At 28.3% G+C, this 22822-nt stretch overlaps 1 protein-coding gene across 1 annotated transcript in view; it reads left to right on the forward strand.

The window, feature by feature from the left end:
• The window catches only part of LOC100204669 (long-chain-fatty-acid--CoA ligase 4), a 29270-nt gene extending 13028 nt beyond the window's left edge, over nt 1–16242 (forward strand). Inside the window, exons 4-14 of the mRNA XM_065788945.1 lie at nt 647–727; nt 4138–4207; nt 5187–5245; nt 5493–5557; nt 8848–8919; nt 9029–9168; nt 9470–9642; nt 14996–15070; nt 15157–15345; nt 15445–15717; nt 15849–16242. Of these exons, the coding sequence (XP_065645017.1) occupies nt 647–727; nt 4138–4207; nt 5187–5245; nt 5493–5557; nt 8848–8919; nt 9029–9168; nt 9470–9642; nt 14996–15070; nt 15157–15345; nt 15445–15717; nt 15849–16003 (1352 nt within the window). The 3' untranslated portion in view covers nt 16004–16242. The remainder of the gene's footprint in view (nt 1–646; nt 728–4137; nt 4208–5186; nt 5246–5492; nt 5558–8847; nt 8920–9028; nt 9169–9469; nt 9643–14995; nt 15071–15156; nt 15346–15444; nt 15718–15848) is intronic.
• Nucleotides 16243–22822: the final 6580 nt, after the last annotated feature.

Here is a 22822-nt window from a genome sequence, read left to right on the forward strand (position 1 = left end):
CAAAGTATATTTAAATCTGTTTGGTACTGATGCATAAAAACAATGATTACACATAAATTAACTGTTTTAAGAAAATTAACAAAAAAGATTCAAATGCAAAGTTTAAGTGATACTCAGGTTAACTTGAAACAACAGTAGCGTAAGAAAGGTAATAATAAAAATATAAAAAAATGTGTTACAAAATACTCTTCAAATTTATGTGAAAATAATTGGATTTTATTTGACATTTAATGTTTATTTTGATATATTTCTGTTAATAAAGATATGTTAAATCATCATTGTTAAAATAATAAACATATGTAAACATATAATAAACATGTGTTAAATCATCATTGTTAAAACTAGTTTTCAGCATTTAATGTTGACAATGATTTTGGGCTAAATTGGCAAGCTCTGCACAATGGTTCTAGCTCTGCACTAATGGTTCTCTTCATTGAGAAACTTAAAGTCTTCATTTAGATTTTTTTGATTTTGGTTCATACAAAAAAAAATGAGCATGTGCATTTAAATAAATGCTATTAAATTAAAAAAATTGTTCCAAAGTATTCACTATAAATATTTGAAATATGTGGTGTTTACTTTGAATTTTATTTTTATCTAATATTTTATGTTGTTCCAATTTGAAAGTTTAAATTATTGTTTTTAGTAAACGAACCAGTGGATTCTCCCAAACCAGATGATGTTGCTGTTATTATGTACACAAGTGGGTCTACTGGAGTACCTAAAGGTATTTATTTATTCAAACAATGTTTTTTTTGTTTTAAATTAAAAAACATATTTTGATATAAAATATAATATAATATAACTTGTGCAAAAAATTTTAAATTTATTATTAGTCCAGATTTATTTTTTTGTGACAAAAGAAACCCTTCTTCTATACATTTTTTTGGAATACACTGTTTACTCTAATCTCAAAGATGTCTTCTCAAAACTGTTGGAGTATAAATAGTTTATTCAACTTGAACTATTTTGGTTAAAATTGCTATATATTACAATAAGCTTGGCAGCACTTTTTAAAGTAGCTAAAAAAATTATTTCATTTTTTAAACAAAGTTAAAAATTTGTAAAAAATAGTTAATTTGAATAATAAATTATATTTAATTTTTTTAAATAAATTTTTTCAAGGGTTTAAATTTATAGCTGTTGTTTATTTGCTTTTAGTTTTAAATATTCAAATGTTTTTTTATTTCTTTTCAGTTTAAGTTTCTTCCTTGTTTTATATTTTTGTTATAATCATTGTTAGCCCGCCCAAAATAGACATTGCAATTTACAATAACTCGTATAGAGCTGAAAGTTGGAGTATATTTTTATTTTATATATATTTTCCCGGTAAACAGTAATTTTTATCATAAAAATAGATCAAACAAAAGTTTAGATTATAAAATTATCTACAAAATTTGTACCACATTTTCAGAATGTCAAACAGTAAAAAACTCTTCAATAAATTCTTGATAAACACGTTCATTAATTTCTCTAGTGTAGCATATCCTGCAAATAGAAGTGCGCAGACATAGTATAAGGAAAATCTCCTGAAGTATAGAAATAAGGAAGCTTTTAATAACGTAAACGGTGGAAGGTGAAAAGCTGCTGATATCTCATGCATCACAGTGTCATTGAAGGATGCGCATAATCCAAAAGACAAAAAATTTCTATAAGACATTTTGAATAGCATCAACAGAAAAATGTAGCGACTGCGACAATTTTCAAAATTCAAAATTGTTCTTCCTCTTTATATTGGCTTTTCCTCTCATACCAAGCACGGTTGAATATTGAGATAACTGTCAAAAAAGTAGATAAAAGTTAATCTGCCTGGTGTTTCAGTGATAGTTTTATTATCATACTTCGACTTATCTTAAATATTCAATGTAACTTATATGTTTGAGATACATTGAACATTTAAGATTTGTCTTAATCTTAAATGTTCTATAATCTAAATCTTAATTTTTGCAAATATTGGTAGTAAATTGTTTACCTAATAAGATATATAAATATTATGACCTAATATTTGTAAACAAATGCTTACACATTCTGATATTTTATTGATTCAAGATTTATTTTAACTCTTCTGATAAAAACTGACTATCATTATTTTCAATGTATGTAAATATTTCTTTTATTGCATCATTCATAGATTTATCCTAAGGTTTGATTTTACCTTCAGTGGTTCCTCTCAAGTAGGAATTATAAAAACTACTATGGTACTTAGCATCAGCAGCAAATAAATCATATTCATTCCCAATGCGTGCAGTAATACTTTTTGCTATGTCATTAGACCAACTCTGAGTCACCTTCAGAATCTTCTTTGAATTCACGAGTAGCAACTTTATAAATTTTACGTTGAACATTTTGTCGCAAAATAAACAATATTTTTTCATACAAATATTGCCACATAAAAAACAATATTTTATCAAACAAAAATTGGATTCACTTATGCTAGCTCTAGTATGAGGTGGATTAATTTTGGATGTACTGGCTTGATCAATATAGTGCTGTCTTTTAAATGTGGCAATAATGCTCTGCCGAGTATACACTTTTTGGCACTGCACATGAGTTGTCACTCATTTGTTACATTCAGGTATTCAAAGAAACCATCATTTCTATTAACACTTGAATTAATTAATATCTTTATTCCACTATCAACAACAACTGTTAAATGGTTAATACAAATAAAAACATCCCAGAAAACATTTATATAGTGGATTTGTAGAGGACCTATATAGGCATTTTTGAGCAGTTCATTGAAGTTACACTCATCGGTTACTTAATGAACCATTAGTTGTATCCACTATAAATGGCCAACTGATAACTTTTCAAAATGTGATATTTTACCTTATTATCGATTAGCCACTTTTGGTGGCTGCCACTAATGGTGCACTATGTTGCCTATGAGCAAAACTACAGAGGTGTACAGATGGTTAAACAAAGTATCATATTTTAAAAAATTATAGGCTGGCCATTTATAGAGGATGACTTAAGAGGTCCACTAAAATTCCGCTATAGAATGTTTGCTTGAATAGTTGTGACATATTTATAAAAGTATTAAACAGTACAAATCTTAATAAGAAACATTCTTTAATAAGCACACGTAATCACGCAAAGGAACGTTAATATAAAGTCAAATAAAATTCGTCTGAGACAAACTGAATGTGCGTTCAGTTTGTCTCAGATGTCCATACTTTGCATCAGTTTGAAAGATTGTTGCAACATCAGTTTTTCCATCCATGCTTTGATTGTATAAGCTGTGTAGGCAGAGGCCATATCTAGTTGAAACTGCCACCATTCTTTTTGATTAACTAACTTGTCTGTTGATGGTATCATGCAGTTCCCTAGCATCTCTGAATAGGTGTGTTGGTTGATGTGCCCTTTATATATGTTACACATCTACTAATTAAGTTTTAAGCAGCCTTCGATGTCAAAGTAAAAAGTGTAGCAATGGGATTGCTATACTTTTCAGATTTATATCTTTTAGCAAGAACTTTGCCTTTTCTATTTAATACTTGAAAGTCCTCTGGTCGTCAGCATAGATTTTCTAACAGCTTCATAAATCAATTTTTTTCCCATATAAATGTGTTTTTAACTGTATTTTAAAAGACATATTTTTTGGTTTTTGTTGAATATGTTGGTAAGTTTTCAGTAACTTAGTCTTAGAATAGTTTTACTTGACAAAATATATTGTTTTTGTAGTTTTTTTAACCTTCCTGATCTTTCATGTCTTTGGATGCCACCTGTCGTTTTAAATGTTTTCAGAATATTTCAGAAACAAATCTCTGAAATTTTTAATCTTGCTATTTCTTTGTAACTGATCATAAAATCATCTTTCTTACCAATTATTTGTATTTTTTGTTGCTGGCTACTGCTTCTCAACTTATCAAAACTTAAAGATTTTATCAAAGTAATAAAAAAGGCTTTAAATATGACTAAACTGGCCATAATAAGCAATTTTATGCAACCTTTTACAGGAAATTATCATACTACCATAAATTATTAAAATAGTTATGAATGGTGGATTAAAAAGAAAGTAGGTTAGAAATAAATTTTAAAGTTTGTGATTCTATTTTTTTTTTTTAAATCACTTTATATTGAATGTGAATGAACCTAAATCACTTTAGATAACTGTTTTTATGTTTTTAATTTTAGGTGTTGTTCTTACTCATAAAAATGTTACTAGTTGTTTAGAAGGAGCATTATCATGTATACCTGCTCTCACGTAAATTTATTTTATTTTATTTATTTTATAGTAATTTTATTATCATGTATACCTGCTCTCACGTAAATTTATTTTATATTATTTATTTTATAGTAATTTTATTATCATGTATACCTGCTCTCACGTAAATTTATTTTATATTATTTATTTTATAGTAATTTTATTATCATGTATACCTGCTCTCACGTAAATTTATTTTATATTATTTATTTTATAGTAATTTTATTATCATGTATACCTGCTCTCACGTAAATTTATTTTATTTTATTTATTTTATAGTAATTTTATTATCATGTATACCTGCTCTCACGTAAATTTATTTTATATTATTTATTTTATAGTAATTTTATTATCATGTATACCTGCTCTCACGTAAATTTATTTTATATTTTTTATTTTATAGTAATTTTATTATCATGTATACCTGCTCTCACGTAAATCTTATTATTTTATTTTATTTATTTTATAGTAATTTTATTTGCATTACATTTGCAGATATATACAATAGCTAAAATGATATGAGTTGTAGATTGTATAACTATTATGGTTAATATAAGGTATGGTAAATATGTAGAAATCCTTGTGGATGATGCAAAGTAGTTTAAATTTATGACATATTTTACATATATAATAGACAATAATTAAACATAGCACTTAATCGCCTTATTACAATGGAATTTATCTTATGTTTCAATATGTTCACCATTGTTTCTGTGCACTTAACTGCCTTATTCTTGTTATTTATTTATTATTAATTGAATTTAAAAACCAATAATGTGTCTGACTACGAATACACTAAACAATTTTTTTTTTGTCTGTCATTTTTATATGCAAGGTTTTAAGTTTAAGATTCTCTGTTGAGTTAATTTTTTATAGCAAAATAATAAGAAATTTTAATAAATTTATTTTTTTAATTTTTAATTTTATGATTAATTAGTAAATATAAATACCATTTTATTATTTATATAAATTTTTTTAGTGCACAAGATAAGTACATTGGTTATTTACCACTCGCACATATATTGGAACTTTTAGTTGGTGAGTTCTATTAAAAAATGTTATTATATTTAAGACTGTATAAAGACAGAATCTTTACTTTTCATAATTTTTTGTTAAAGTCTTTAAGATTGAAGGGTATTGGTTTTTATAATCATCAATATATCAAAATGCATCATAACATAGATAACTAACTGATAAAAATCATGAATAGTTTTTTATATTGTTATATGTAAAGAAATAGCAAAGCATATATATTATGCATTGTTTTGCTATTTATCTTTTTCAGAATGTGGTGTTCTTTCCCGTGGTGTTCCAATAGGATATTCAAATGCTTTGACACTATCAGATCAAGTACGTTATTTGTTAAAATATTAAATTGTTGTATCATTATTATATATTCAAATCCAATCGGATTTTTGGAGTTTTGGAGTTCAAGATAAATCGAGAAACTTCGACAAAATTTTTTAAAAATATCAATTTTTACTCGTAAAATAATTAAATTCTTATTTTATTTCTACGCTGCTTTTACAAAAGTTCTTGTTTTTTCAAATTATAAATGTTCTCTTTGTTCAATAATAACACTAATTTACATCGCAAAGCAATTGGTAATGCACAGTGGGTCAGGTGATGGTGGTGGAAAAAAACCTCAAAAAAAAGCTTATTCTATTCAAAACCATATAATAAAACATACTCGTACTTTTCCATTTTACTATTTCAAAAACTCTTTTGAGTATAATAGTATCTTTTTAATATTAGTATTTTTTTAAATCCACAAAAATCAGTTGCAGTATAATAAAATGTAATGCATAATAAAATACCTTTTTTTTTTTTTTGGTCAAAAAAGCAAGAATTTTTTAATTTTTTAGCAAAGATATAGTAAACAGTAACTTTTAAAATATTATATGTATGTGATATTAGTTAATATACTTTAACTATTCAATAGTTTACCTTTACAAAAAAAATATTTAATCAAGATCATTATTTATAATATATGCAAAAACTGGTCTTAAAATACCGAGGTAAGTTTTAAACATATAATACTTTTATTTTGTACAAGCAGTGTCATATATTGCATGATCAAAATAATTTTGTCCACCATAAGTCTTAAATCCGACCCATTGTGGCAAAATTGTGTAATAAAATGTTATCAGTGATAACAAGTAATAATAATTAATGTTTTATTATACTTACCTATTAGAATAAATAACTTAATTAATAACCTAAAATGTGATAAATTATCACAATTAAAATAAAATTAAAAACTGAGGTCATAATCAAATTCATAATTTTTCTTTCATAGAGAAAAATGGTTTTGGAAGCGTGGAATTACTTTGATAAAGTTGTGGTAAATGATAAGAAATACGGAGATTGCAAAAAATGTCATAAAAGAATCGCTTGTCCAGGAGGCAGCACAAACGGCCTATTTGGACACGTCAAAAGTTGCGAGAAATAGATTAAAAACCATCCAGTTCCAGACCAGTTTTGACTAAGATGTCGTTAAACTATCTTCTCGCCAAGTTGACAGCTCTTGATGGATATTTGATTAGGTCCATAACTCAATCTGCTTTTCGAAAATTATGGGCATAGTTTGCCCAAGTCAGTGTCTACAATTTCAGAAAAAGTTAAGATATTTCATGCTGAAGCCAAATATTTAATGATTGCTGAATTAGCTGCATTGAAAGCAAAAGGAGAAAAATTTGGACTAACAGGTGGCGAATGGTGTAGCAATAGAGGTAGACAATTTTACAATTTAAATGTTTATCACAACAGAACGCATTGTTTAGGAATGATGAGGTTGCCATCTCCTAGTTTTGCCGAAACATTAAACATTTTGATAATGGAAAAATTAAGAGATTTTGGTATAGATAGTGAAGATATTGCAGGTAAAACAACGGATGGCTGTAAGTGGATGGTGAAATTGGGTACCATATTTAAGTTTCCACATCAGATCTGCCAGAATCATTCAATTCATTTGAGTGTTTGCGATTTGATATATGCTAAAAAAGATTGTCGCGAAATTGTGAAACGGAAACTGATGGAGGGACTAAAGGAGAGTTTCTTATTGACTATTAAAGGAGAGTTTCTTATTGACTATTCGGAGAATGAGATTGAATATGAAGAAAATATTGAAAAAATCTACAGAAACTTTGAATACTAATTAAGTTTTTGAAATATTCATTGTTTCGTTATGAAGCTCTTAAGTGAAAAATAAGCGAAATTTACAGATCTTTGCATGGCAAAGGACTGTTGCTTGACAATCACACTAGATGTAACAGTATTTTTCAGATGATTAAAAGGTTTTTGAATTGCTTAGAAGCTGTAAAAAAAACACTTGAAGAACTAAACAGCTTAAACATGTTAGATGAAATTGACTTAGATTTCTTAAAATCGCTGTCTGACTTAATCGCTGACGCTGCAGTTCGCTTGGAAAAACCAAATACAACGATTTTGGAGTGATCCATTATTATGGAAACGTTAGTAAGGAAATTAAAGGTTGTTGAGACTGGCATCAGTTCTACTTTTGCAGAGGTGTTAATCTCCAGATATGAAAATTGTAAAAACATTATGTAGGTATCAATGAGTCATTATTTGCACAATTCCGATTTTTTTTTAAATAAATCAATCAGCAGCTAAAAAGCCAAAAAAAGTCAAGACCTTCACCGATCAGTTAAAAGAATATGAAGTAACTGGTGTGAAATCAGAAGCAGTTTTGAAATTTGAACTAGCCATCCATAGAATTCAAGCAACTTCCTCGGAAGCAGAAAGAGTTTTCTCCTCATCTTCCAGATTCGTCACTAAGTTTCGTAGTTCGCTTTCTGATGAAATGATAGATGTTTTGATCTTTTTAAAATATTATTTAAAAAGATCTTCAGAATAAATACCTTTTTTTTAATTTTTAAGTACCCCAAGAAGTCATTACTACAGAGCACCGCGAAAGGGCATTTAACTGAAAGTTCACGCCTTCTTCCTAACCAATGTCGGTTAGAAAACCATTTATTAGATAAAACATGTTCGTTACAAAAATTGTGATAAAAAAAATATTTAAGTATACTAAGAAATATAAAAATATAAATTTTTTAAAAATTTATTATGAATTTTAAGTCGAAATATATAAAATTAAAAAAAATATTACAAGAACAATGTTTAATTATCAACTAGATAGTTTAATTTTTTAATTTATAATAAAATATTATCGAAACTCCAATTTTTTCTTGACTCCGACGGAGTTTTTTCTCGATTTCTCTTGACTCCGTTTTTTCTCGATTTTGGATCCTTTGTTTAAATCGAAACAATCAAATTATTATTTACTGTGATCAAAAATAGGTAAATGTAAATTATATTAATAAATAAAAAATTAAAAAAAAAATCAAAATAAATCTGCAATAATAAATAAATAAATTTGAACAATAAAGATTTCATACATTGAATTTTGTGTTTTATGTTGTTTTTTTTAAATATTTTAAAATGCAATGACTATGAACTACCTGGTTTAACATTTTGAATATATTTAGTATATTTCATTACCAGTACATTATCACCAGTTATTATTAATATTTTTATTATATAGTATTTTTTTAGGAAAAATTTGGTATACAAGTGTTTTAGATGTGTTTAATGTCAACAATTATTTTCAATTTTAGTCATCAAAAATAAAGAAAGGAACTAAGGGTGACATTTCAGTTATTAAACCAACAATAATGGCTGCTGTTCCAGTAAGAGTTACAATTAATAATGTTGTAATAATTCAAATTAGAACTTTTTTTTTATGAAATAAATATTTATGGTAGATTAAAAAATTTCATAAATTTTATTTATGTCTAGATGATATTTGATAGAATTCGTACAGCAGTTATGGACAAAATTAAAAGTGGACCTCGAACAACTTACCTATTATTTCATTTTGCTTATGAATACAAGCTTAAACAAGTGCGTAAAGGATATGATACACCATTATTAAATCGGTAATTTTTCGTTATTACATTCTAGTTCAGTTTTTTATGCTTAGAAAAGTATAGCTTTTATATTTTTATTATTTATATTTTCTTTAATTCACCTCCCCATGAGCTTTGAGCATTTAAGCTTTTGTTTTAAATTTAAAATAATAGCTCAAAAAGCTTCACAAAAGCTATAATTTAATTTTTAGCTATAATTCTATAATTTGTCAATCTACATTTTGTATTGCATTTATTGTTTTTACTTTTGTTTTTTCTCCTAAATTTTTCTAAAATTATCTGACTTTTGTAAATAATAATAATTGTTTAGATTGATCTTCAATAAAGTAAAATCAATCCTAGGTGGTGAGCTTCGGTTTATGTTGTGTGGAGGCGCACCATTGTCTCCTGAAACAGAGGAGTTTTTAAATATTTGTTTTTGTTGTCCGGTAGGACAAGGGTACGGTTTAACTGAAACCTGTGCAGCTGGAACTGTATGTGCAGGTACTATTTAATTCACTTATGTAAAAAAAATCTTATTGGTTTTCTAAATATTTTCCAATTAGAAAGGATTCACTTTTAAAAACATGCATTAATAATGTTAGAGAATAATTTATTTGTATAGAAGAAAAATTAAAAAGTTTGATTAACTAGAACTAATTGTTGTTTATAATTAAACTGTTAAATACTTTTTATTGCCTCCAAAGCATCAATCTTCTTATCGTTAAACCACTTGTTAACACTTTTGGCAGTGTGCTTGTGGTTGTTGTCTTGTTGAAATTTCTAAATTAAAGAGAGTTTTTCCTTGGCATATGGCAGCATAATGTTTTCTATACATGATTTCATAATGATTTTTTTATACATGTGTTGATCTGTTCTTCCTTGAATTCTATACAGTTGGCCCACACCACATGAAAAACTGCTCCAAATAGTTTCATTGACACCACCATGTTTTACAATCTTTAGATTATATCAAGGGCTTAGATTATATTTTTGGCTTTGGGAATGACAAACTTATTGTTTTCTGTTGGATCTAAAGCAATTAAACTTAAACTCGTCAGTTCAAAACACATTTTTCCAAAAATTTGCTTTATGCTCAAGTGACTTTTGATTGCTGACAGATAAAGTTTTAAACAAATTGTTCTTTAATTTCTGGTGTGCCGGCAAAAGGTTAAAGTAAAGAAAATGGTATATGGACAACAAAAGCAATGCTAATACAGACAGCAAAAACTTAGTGATAGGGACAATGACTGAGTTTTCTCTAGAAGTTGTGTTTCATTCCCAAAACTTACTTTTTTTTTGGTTGCCTAATGAATCAGTATTGTTAAATAAATTAATAGTTTTGATGACTTTCTTATGAGAACAACCATATTTTAGAACTATTTTAGAATTGTTAAATCCTTGATCTCGAAATGTCTGTACTTGTCCTCTAGAAACATCTGTTCTACATTTATAATGTCCCATAGTTGATAGATGAATTTTGCTCAATGAATTACAAAATATTCTTAAAATACTGAGTCTTTTGTTTGATATAATACAAGAATTTAAGTTTTTTTTAAAAAGTTGATGCATTCTATTTAAAATGTCTGCAAAAATGTAAACGTGACCACTAAAATGATCAAAACAAACAATTTTGACTCCTCCTCATCTGTAGTGGCCAAGAAGGCCACTACAGATGAGGAGGCTACTTAATAGTGGCTATAACCCTCTCTCAACTCTATAACTCCGAAACACGAACCTTGACGAACAAGGGCGCTGCGCGGAGAAACAATTTAAATGTCAAATGAGTATTGAACCTGAGGCCCCTATTAGTAAAAGTTATGTTTTTGAATTCATCGTTTAATTTTAGGTTAAGAATCCTGAAATCCTGGGATTAAGCATTTAATCCCGGGATTTTAAGTTAAAATTTCTTCGTTTTGGGATTTGACAATTTTAAAAATTCCTGATTATTTTTTTTTTGTTCAACTGCGATCAAGTTCGAATTTCTTGCAATTATGTTTATGAAAAAAGGATTTATTATAATAATTGAAATTGAATTGTAATTGTTTTTGTTCACTTTCAAATCGGGTGAATAGAAAGCTAAACACACTTACTCCTTGTGCTTATGGGCTAGCACATCAGAGCCATACATAAGACCTACAGAATGGATTTTAATTGATCGAATGCATACATTAGTCATTGTAGGCCACAAGCCATCACTCTTAGCCAAAAGAGCTACTGCCCTGTGCTGGTGCGGAATGATGTGCTATGGAGTGAGATTTTAGATCCGAGCACATAGTCAGCGAGCGCTGATCCGACGTGCACTGTGGAGCTTCCGAATGAACATGTGCGTGAGTGTCAGCATAGTCATTAGGTTATTGAGCGCCATAGCCACATCCAGCGGGATAACCTAATGTCCGTTTTGTTGTTGTGGTGTACATTAGAAAAAGTCTCTCACCAGCCACAAAGAATAAATTTGTTTGTTTATGCAACACAATGGTCGCAAAAAATGACCAATGGAGCTGTCCAGTTATGCAGACCTGGGAGATGTAAAAATAGAAGTAGATTGTAGATGATGTCATTGGGTGAGAATCATAAATGAATGTAAAGACTGTTTTGTAGTAGGAATAAAATTTTAGGACTCAGGGATAGGGTGAACAATAACTCACGCTCAAGTCATCCTAAACAAATGATAAAACAATGGTCTGTGAGTAAACAATTCAATATAGATCTGCTGGTTTATTAATGGCAACCATGGTTAAAATTATTGCACCATACAAAAACAATAAAATAAGTAGGTAACAAAATATTAAGTAAAATGATAAAAAATGATAGTTTGGGTGATATGAAAAAAAAAAAAGGCTAATAAATGTGGTACTATTTATGGTCTAAACTCTAGATAATAAATTGAAAACTGATAATCATCTGTGTGACATAAATGTATATAAATGTCGTTAATGTAACAAGTTCATAATATAAAACTCACAAAGGGCTATAATACGTGGGTGTAAGAGGTAAAAAAAATGGTGCCATGATAACCAATCAGAATTAAGTAGTGGATTATGGTGATCCCCCTCCTCAGGAATGCACTGCGATCACCCATGACATTTCGGAGAGCCCGAGACCTGCACTAACTCTACTTGTCAGGGGCGTGTCCTTGCAACAATTCTCACCACCTGCACTCTACATCATGCTAGTCAATATTGAAATATAATAGGACTACACTACAAAAGCCAAAAATCCCATTCCCTATCCCAGTTTTTAATACAGCTCCGACATTCTTAGAGATCTCATGAGGGTGGTGAGGGATGCGCGTGGTGTGAATATAAACAAATATGTAAATACATATAAATATCATGTACACTTACACTAGAAGAGACAAACGTGTACACATGCATGTATGCGCATGTATTAAAATAAATAGTTTTAATGTATAGAAATAACGCAAAGCAAATAGAAAATAGTAATTAATAATTATGAGTAACTTACCGTTTCTTTTATGGCTGAAATGTGTCTTACAAATATAATAAGTAAATACCACTCATAAACATCGAAACTAAGTTAAGATGGTTTGTGGTTAGTACAAAAGTAGTTAGTAGAAAATATGGTAGAAAATGTGGTAACTCCAATAATATGAGAAATATAAATCTTGCTTGATAAGTAGAGACAATAGCTATCACACAAAACAGACTCAGATAAATTTTTTAAATTTTAAGTTAAAATTTCTTTGGGATTTGACAATTTTTAAAATTCCCGATTTTTTTTTTGTTTAACTGCAGTCAAGTTTGAAATTCTTGCAATTATGTTTATGAAATAAGGATTTATTATCATAATTGAAATTGAATTGTAGTAATTATTAATAATTTATAATTAATTAATTAAGTAATTTTCATAAATTTTATTATTATTCAGACAATCACAAAAAATTTTTTTGCAGAAGTTGCGGCTAAATTTGGGATGCAAATACCTCTAATAAAAGACTGCAAGACTAGATGGAACAGTCTTTTTTCAATGCTTCAATGCGTCTATTTATTAAAAAACTGCTTACAAAAAGGGATTAACAGACATAAGTCTAAGGTGAATCTTTGGCTTTATCTAATAATGAGATTAAAACTGTATCTGCTATCATTAATGCGCTAGTCTTAATAAAAGCAACAGTTAAGGCTCTTTGCCATTGGTACGCTAATTTGTTTACAGCCGATGCTACCATAACTTTAATGTTAAAAAAACTTAAAGATATTAACAATGTTATAAGTCAAAAGTTGCATTCATCTCTCGTTATTCGAATGCAACAAAGGTGTACCGATGTAAGTGGGATCCTTCAGTATCTGCACGATGGTAGAGCTAACATTCCAAATCTGAAACGGGGTTCCCACTCCTTAAAAACCTTAAATATCCTTAAAAAAAGAAAATCCTTCTTAAAAGTCCTTAAATAACCTTTAAAAAAGTTAAAATTTGACTGCTCTCCTTAATTTATCCTCTTTTTTTTTTTTTATCATCTAGAAATTTAATTAAAGTGAATGGATTATACTTATTAATAAAGAAGAAAATATATAGTTCTTTGGTAGTTTGCAAACCAATATTTCTATTAAATGTATATATATGTGAAGTAATATTTTGATTTATAATAATTTTTTAGTTTATATTTAAAATTTATTGAAAAAATAAGATTCTGTTTTTAGTGTAATTGTTTTCTTCTTAATTCTCCTTACTTTTTCTTTCAAATAATTGTTTTTTCAACCAAATATTATGAAAATATCTCCTTAAATCTCCTTTAAATCCTTACTTTTAGCCTCAGTTTTAATAGTGTTAACCCTGTGAAATAGAGCTTTTTAATTTAATTTTTGAGTAACTCTATTAATTTGAAAATTCTCATAAGACTAGACACTTCAAATCAAGCTACATCATTAACAGCTTCTGAATCTGAATTTAAACTTTTTGTTTCAAAATGATTGAAATTGTTTCTGATACTTCTGACTCTCCATCTGAATCAGACAAAATTAATAAAGCTATAAAAAAAGCACATTTGCCCAGCATATCAATTTAATGTGAGACGTTGTCAGTGACCATTCAAAAGGAAATGCTGTTGTTTAAAAATGGAGGAATACTTGGTAATTTTTTGCAAAGAGTGTATAATTTTTTAATGACTATTAAGCCTACCAGTTTAGAATTTGAATGTGCTTTTTTTGTGGCCAGTCTTTTTGCAACAAAAATAAGAAGTTGTCTGGGCGATGAAACTTTGAGCTCTGCTTCCTCAAAACATTTTTTAAAAATAATCAAAAATAATTACGTTATATTATATCTATAGAAAAAACAAATTCATTTTAATTTAATAAATAAATAAATGTAAAATATTAAAAAACCATTTTCTTGTAATTCAATAAGTAGTTTTTTCTAAACATGTTTTAAATGTATTAATAGTTTTATTAAAATTTTACTTAAATAATATGTTAAAATCTTTCAAAAACAGATATTTAAAAATCCCGGGATTAGATAAATCTAATCCCAAAATCCTGGGATTGAAAATATGGCTCGGGATTGCAATCCCTAGTTTAATTCTTGCCAAACCAAAAGCAAAATAGTATTAAAACACAAGTGATTTTTTTCAATTAAAAACTGCTTTGATTCTTTGTAAAATTTCGGTGTAGAAAATTCAGTTACATTATTTATAATATTACTGAGTTTATAGTTATAATATGTGTAGGTTTTCTGGAGTACAAAATTAATTGTTAAAAGGAAACAAAAGTATTTCTTTGTAATGATTATTGTTGATTTAAAGCAGACTGTGAGTTTATAAATAGGTATTTAAATATTTCTTTAATTTTATTTATGTTCTACAGTTTCTTTATATGTGGTCTGAATATATTATTTGTTTAAGAATGGGATCATTCTACTGGTCGTGTTGGTCGACCTCTTACATGTTGTGAGTTAAAGCTTGTTGACTGGGAAGAAGGTTTATAAATAATATTTCTTGCTATTTTCAATAATTTTATGATGTTAAAAAAATTTTTATTGTAAATTTTTTTATGCATTTTAAAGGTGGTTACTTAACTAGTAATAAACCTTATCCAAGAGGTGAAATAGTAATTCGTGGTCAAAATGTAGCAAGTGGGTATTTTGAAAATCCTGAAGCTACTGCAGAAGTTTTCAAGATGGAAGATGGAAAATGGTCTTTCTACACTGGTGATATTGGTGAAGTGCACCCTGATGGAGTCTTTAAAATAATCGGTATAACCTATTAATTAATAATAAATTTTTCTGGTTGTTTATTATGTTAAGCCACTCTAATAACAACGGATGTCCAAAAAAAATCTTTTTGATTTTTAGATCGTAAGAAAGATTTGATTAAATTATCGCATGGTGAATATGTTTCTCTTGCCAAAGTAGAGTCAACAATTAAAAATTCATCTTATATTGATAATTGTTGTGCATATGGTGATAGTCAAGCAAGCTACCTTGTTCTACTTGCTGTGCCTAATCACACGGCCATTATGGAGCTTGCAAACCAATTAAGTGTTAGCGGATCATTTGAAGATGTGTGCAGAAACAAGAGTGTAATAGACGCAATAATGAAAGATATCAACGTCTTGTCAATTAAAAGTTAGCATTTTATATTTATTTAAAAATTGTTTTTTAATAGATTTAAGTTTTGATTTTAAAAATATTTAGAAAAAAAGGCGAGGTGTTTGCAAAGAATTTTAAACTTTTTTTTTTTTTTTATTACGTTTTAGATGGCCTGAATAAAACAGAACAACCTGCTAAAGTGAAATTGTGTACCGAAAGTTGGCTACCTGAAAGTGACCTTGTAACTGCTGCATTTAAACTTAAAAGAAAAAGTATTGAAAAATTTTATCAAAAAGACATTGAGATTATGTATCTAAACTAACAAGTTATCATCATTTTTGTAAATAGGTGTTTGCAGTTTTTATATATGTAATTAGCAGATTAAATTTATCGCATTTTAAAAAAAGAATGATGTTAATATACATGTTTTTCATATTGTCGCCTTATACTTTTTGATTTTCTCTATAGATGCTCGTTTAGTTATAAATTTTTTATATGTGAAAGTTTATATTTTCATACCTGTATAAACAATCTTGTAACGTTTTTTCTACGAAGTTTCTTTACCAATTGAGATTTTATTTTTGTATAAATTCATCCTATAAATTTTTGAACTATAAAAAATTAAATAATTCGAGCGAATAATACTTGAACTCAACCCTTGCATATGTTTTTTCTTTTATTTTTGACAATAAGTTTAAACAATAGATTTTAAATATTTGTTGCGTTATTAATTTATTGTAAAGTAAGTCGAAAAAGGGTGTTGAAACCCAGCTATCAATCCGAATCAATGTATTTAAAAAAGTTTAGTTAAAAGATATCATTGCATAAATCTATCATAGATTTCTATGAATTTATGCAATGTTTATCTACCCCTCAAACAAAAATTTGTTTCAAGTCGGTCTTTTCAAAAATCAAAAATATTGAGGAAACGTGATTCTTATTATTATTTATTTATTTTTTGTCATTTTTTTATTTTAGAAAAGATTGTTATAACAAATTTTTATTGTTTTTAATAAATATTTCTTTTAAAAACATTTTATAATGGGTTTAAAAATGTTTTTAAAATTAAAAGTTTATTTTATAACTTGATATATTTTATAATTTTCTTATTTTATTTTTGCAGTAAAGTAGACCAGGGCCAGTTGGCTGCAGTTTTAGAGGTTGACCTCTACTTGCTAAAACATTTTGTAAATTAAAAATTTTTTTAGGGGTTAAGGAAACTTGTTCATATATGCAATAAAAGTTCAAAATAAGTCTGGAAACAAAATTCCTTAACAATAAATGCAATTTACGCTCACATAAATATTTGCTTATGAAAACAATAAATGACTTCGTGTGTGCCACAAAATTAACTAAAAATTAAAGTTGCGTTGGTTCATTTTATAATCGCAAATTAAAGTCATTGAGCAGAAGTTCTGAAAACCAGGTCACTCCAGAATTCAAAGTAAAATTGAAAAATCTATCTCTTCTGCAAAAATATTTAGTCCACTTGGTAAAGAAAGTGCTGTTAAAAATGATATAATAAAGGACAAGGATTTTGATACTTATTTTGATGGTACAAAGTGGTCTGCTAAATATAAAAGTTGTAAATAGAATTTAATAAAGAGAGTCAAAAAATTAAAGTAAAACAAAGTTGTCGTAATAACAAGCCATTTCGGCAGTATTGATGGGAGAGCTGCAAAATATGGGCGATCTTTCATTGATCATTCCGCTGTTTCTTGAAGGCAGTGCGTTCGCATTATATGAGCAACTTGGGGAGAGCCAAAAAACCGCTGCTGCGGACATTGAAAAAGCTCTACTAGATGCATTTGTAGTCGATGGTTTTCAAGCTTACGAGCAGTTCAGAGATCGGAGATGAAATGACAGTGAAACTGTTGATGTGTATTGGCCAGTTTACGTCAACCTATGGGTTTGGCCAACATTGAAAGCAAAGAATTATTGCTAAGAGCGTTCATAACTGGATTGCCGAGTGAAATTTCAAAGCAGCTACGAGCACAAGTGAAAATATTTGGGATCAGGTTACAGGATGCATTAGACCATGCACGAGTACTCATGACGGAAAAAACAAAAGAAGAGTATGTTTCAACAACAATTTCTGGTTTCTATAAACATGTTAAAAAACCATCCGGTACTGATTTTAACTGCTACAAGTGTGGCAAGCCTGGACATGTTGCTCAAATCTGTTTTTCGAAGAAACAAATTGTTAATGATGGAATAAAATGCTTTAGATGTGGAGAATCTGGGTACTGCAAGATTTTGTTCGCTGCATCAGGGAAACTCAAATGGGGAATAGCGAGCGCCAGCTGTTTCCCTAAGCAACTAACGGCGCTTCCAATATGCACTGTGCAGGTGAACACCTTTGCATGAAAAGGACTGGTTGACAGCGGATGTACTCGAACTATATTTCAAACAACATGGCTCAGAAAGCCGGTGTTCGTATCAGAAGAAATGAACTAATGGTGTTGGCTGTTAATGGAGAAATTGTAAAAACGGGTTAAATTCTGGGTTAAATTCTGCCCCAAAAATAATGTCTTCAGTCTTAGGCAGTGTGTTGAATCTCAATGCAGATATTAGTAAAGCAACTGACCACTACATTGACGACATAATTGTTAATTTGGAAAAGACATCAGTTGAAAAGGTCGTAAATCATTTAGCGTGTTGACAAGAGTTCCAATGACTTGGTTAAATGAGCTTTCACGAAGAAATACTAAAGAGCTATGTGGAGTAAGTATTGCTGAAGAAATTCGCAATTGTCACTCAAAGCATCATTTTGGCGTTAATCGGACAATGTTTACAGTGCAACGAAGACTTCCGCACGTATTAAGAAAAGATGTTGAAGAATGTGTTTGCAAATGTTGTCAATGTAATTCAATTGATCCAGCGCCAATAAAATGGGAAAATGGAGTGCTAGATGTACCAGACACATGGTGTTGAATTGCTTGTGATGTGACTCACTATAAAGGGTCGCCATATTTAACAATGATTGACTGTGGACCAAGTCGGTTTTCAATTTGGAGAAAGTTGCCTCGCGAAGATACCAAAAATGTAGTAAGTCAATTGGAATCCGTATTTAAGGAGCATGGCCCACCTCAAGAACTGTTGATGGATAATGGAGCGGTGTTTAAATCCAGTGAATTTTCAAACATATGTGAAAAATGGTGTGTAAAAAAGAAGTATAGATGTGCATATAGACCATCAAGAAATGGGATTGTGGAGCGTAACCACCGCACAGTAAAACGAACAGCTGCGAGGGTACAAATATCTCCGTTAGTAGCGATATTTTGGTACAATGCAACACCAACGGTGGGAACAAACGAGAAATCTGCAACTACTTCTCAAAAAAATAAGTACGTTTGGCGTCTACCAATTCAAGAGGAGAAAAACACTGAAACTCAGTAAAGATTTCGACAAGTTATGAAAACTTATAGAATTGGAGATAAAGTTTATGTTCGCCCCTCTGATGCAATGTGCACTTCAGTTTGGAAAATTGGTACTGTAACTGACATACTCACAAACACAAATATTGAAATTGATGGTGTACCAAAACATGTGCGAGACGTGAGAATAGCTCCTGCCTCAAATTCTTCAAACGCTTCAAGTAAAATTGTTATGAAGAGGAAGCTGACGGCAGAGAAATCGTCGATAATTTATTACCAGACGATCAACCAGAGAAAGGAGAAAGCCGACATATTTAAATGACTATGTTACTTAAGAACTTCAGTTCTTGGGGTGATGTGATAATAGCTGATCGTTATAAAACTTTATTGTTACGTTTATAAAATTCTTGTCGTAATATTATTAAAGTTAATTGATGTAATTTATTAGTCAAGTCATAAGCTATTTTTGTATATAATTACGCCCTCGAGAATTTTTGTTTCCGTATAAAAGTTAAAATATGAACATTTTCAAAAAAAAAATGAAAAATTATAAAAATAAAAATGTAAATAAAACATGTGAAGAAATTTTCATTGGTTGCTTTGTTCTCAAGTTATAGGTTTTATAGAAAATCCTTTATCAAAATAGGCTGTTCTAACATGTTTTATTAAAAATTTGTTTGCAGTTAGTTTTTCAAAAGCTTGTATAAAATCTGTCAAGGAAACATCAAATGCTTTTGCCAAATATATATCAAACTTGTATATTTGCAAAATATATCTAACTAATATAATGGCAGCTTGCCTACGTATTTCTGCAGAAATACCCAATCCTTTCATTTCAATGTATTTATTTCAGATTCTCTGGAATGATCAATGTAGATTCTGTAGATCTTTTTTTTTTTCGCTATTAAAAATGTTTTACTGAGAGTTTAAAAAACATTTTAGTATTTTAGTTTTCGAAAATTAAGTATTTTGTGCTTGATAGAATAGATAAAATGATAAAAATAGACAACATTTGATAAAATAGACAACATTTGAACTTGATAAAGTAGACAACATTTAGTTAACTAGAATTGAAGACCTCGGTGCAAAAACTGTAACTTCATTTTTAAAAATTGTTCAGAAGGATAAAAAACAGATTAACTTTGAATGTAGGATAGAAGTATCATTCATAAAATACTTAGTTAAAAGGTGTGCTTTAATTTAAATTATTTTTGGATGAACTGTTGGTGCATCTTATAATTCGTAATATTCCGTTCAAATCTAAAAACCAAAAATGGAGTTACATTGTTTTTGCAACGAGGTCTTCAATTCCACTGGAATCTTAATACTTAAATTTAAAATTATTCTTATTTATGGTTGTATGGAATACGCTTTTGTTAAACAGTTTTCTAGAATTATTTGTATTTGTAATGATATACTCATGCATAACTTTGTAATATATATTGTTGTTTGCACTTAAACTATTTACACTTGATCAAGACTTGGGAATTTTTTTTACGGTTTTATCACAGAGCACCGCGGAAGAGCATTTAATAGGAAGTTTGCACCTCTTTCCCAACCGATGTCGGAAAACTTGCCCATAGGTAGAATTTGAATCACCGATCTTACGTTTCTGAGGCAAGTGCACTACCACTGAAACACGGCTGTTCATGAATTTAAAATAAAAATTTATTTTATTTTGAATGCCCAAAATAATGCTTTTATACATTTTTGATTTTTTTTATTATTAGTAAATATAGGTATTCCGAAGCCGTGCTGTAGCTAGCGGATTAGAGGCTTTCCCCCAAAACCTGCCATTTAGGGTCCTGATTTCTTAAAAATCCTTCCACAAAAAAAATCTCCTTAAATTTTTGAAACAGCTCCTAAATTTGAAAATGGCCAAAAAATTCGCTCGCATCGCCCCTCTCTTCATCTATTTTTAGGAGTAGCCTAGCCATGCCTCTGTTTCCAAGGAACTCAAATTAAGTAGAGTTAAATTTAATTTCAGAAAACTAAAAAGCTGGTTGACTAATTTTTGTTGCAATTAACTACTAGTTGTACAAAACTTAACCTTAACTCCTGTTATTTTCAATAACCTTAAAATAATTATTTTTTCTCATTTATTCTTTACACTTCTCTAACAATAACTTTTCACGCTACAATTATATACTTTGTCGCCAACCCAACATTCTAAATACAGCCAGTATTGTAACAAATTGAAAATATTCAAGCCAATGTCTAACCGATTTTACGACATTGATCAAATGTCTGTAGAAAATGGATGTGAAAAGCGAGAATTAGATTTTGTTCTAAATATTCATAAAAGTTGTGAGTTGAATGTCTATTTGAAATTACTCTGGGATTGAAATAAATAAATAAAATTAATCACGTTAGACATTAAAATAAGTTTTTGATTATTTTAAATATTGGATAAACCGATAAACTAATCAATAGCAGCAATTAACTAAGTAACAAACTTATTTATTCTTTAGCAACGCTATAGCAACGGATAAATAACTTCTTTTGTAGATAACTTTAACTTGAATTGTTCAAGTATCAAAAAGAGATTTTGAAAAAGATTTATGTTTATGATTTTATTTTTCTATTTTGAATATCTTGAATGTTCTGCATTTTATTAAATGTTCCGTTTATTATTAGAAGAATATTATAGATATTGCATGTCTCGATAATATATCACGTGATGATAATACGGTAATTTATCAATATCAACTCAATGCAAATACTTTGCCAAGTTCAAATTTTAAAATGATGGGTTTCCTTTTTTAGGTGATACTTTAAGTTGGATTTTCTTCGTTATTCATATTAGAAATGGATGTTTTAGCAAACGTAAAAACAGCGATTATTAATATATATATATATATATATATATATATATATATATATATATATATATATATATATATATATATATATATATATATATATATATATTTATATATATATATATATATATATATATATATATATATATATATTTATATATATATATATATGTAATATGAATATATTATATCAATAAAACAAAAGGAATGTACCGCAAAAAAATCTTGTACATACAAGTGATATCCAAAATAAAACATTCAAGCAACTGGTATAAGTAATGTTTTCATAAATAAATTTTTAAAAAAATCGTTTATAATTTTTAAGGACAAATTTCCTAAATTTCTTTTTTCCATGAAAATAAATATTCTCAAATAACGCCAAATTGTCTATTCCAAGCTTTTAATCTTGAAAAAATGTATCAACGCAAAAATTTGATGAAGTGAAGAAGTTTATCTAGTCATCATACTGATTAAGTATGCAATATATTTCAGTAAATTAATAAAATTAATGAAACGTGTCTATACTAAATTAGGCGTTTCTTGATAACGCCAAAGTAAGATTTGCGATCAAAAAATTAAAACAAACTGTCTATAGGATAAATGGTTTATTAATTTCCTAAAACAATTTATGAAAAGTTTTACCGGTATGCACTAATATCAATTTGAAAACTTTGTTTTCAAAAAAAAAAAATTTTTAAAATTTTGATTATATATGTAAAAAGTAAAATAATTCTTTATTTTAAATATTGAAATTAAGATATTGAGTATTGTTTATTTAATTTAATTGTTTATAATAACTTTTAATACAATTTGAAGGAATTTCGTTAACTAAACATTTGGTTTTAAGAATTATGACCTTATAAAGTTTGAGCCCTAAATTTTAGGAGGAAAATTGTTTTTTTTTGTTTGAAAATTATGACCATATAAAATTTGTAACCCCAA

This window comes from Hydra vulgaris, chromosome 01 (genome assembly GCF_038396675.1).
Source record: "Hydra vulgaris chromosome 01, alternate assembly HydraT2T_AEP".
Taxonomy (NCBI): Eukaryota; Metazoa; Cnidaria; class Hydrozoa; order Anthoathecata; family Hydridae; genus Hydra; species Hydra vulgaris.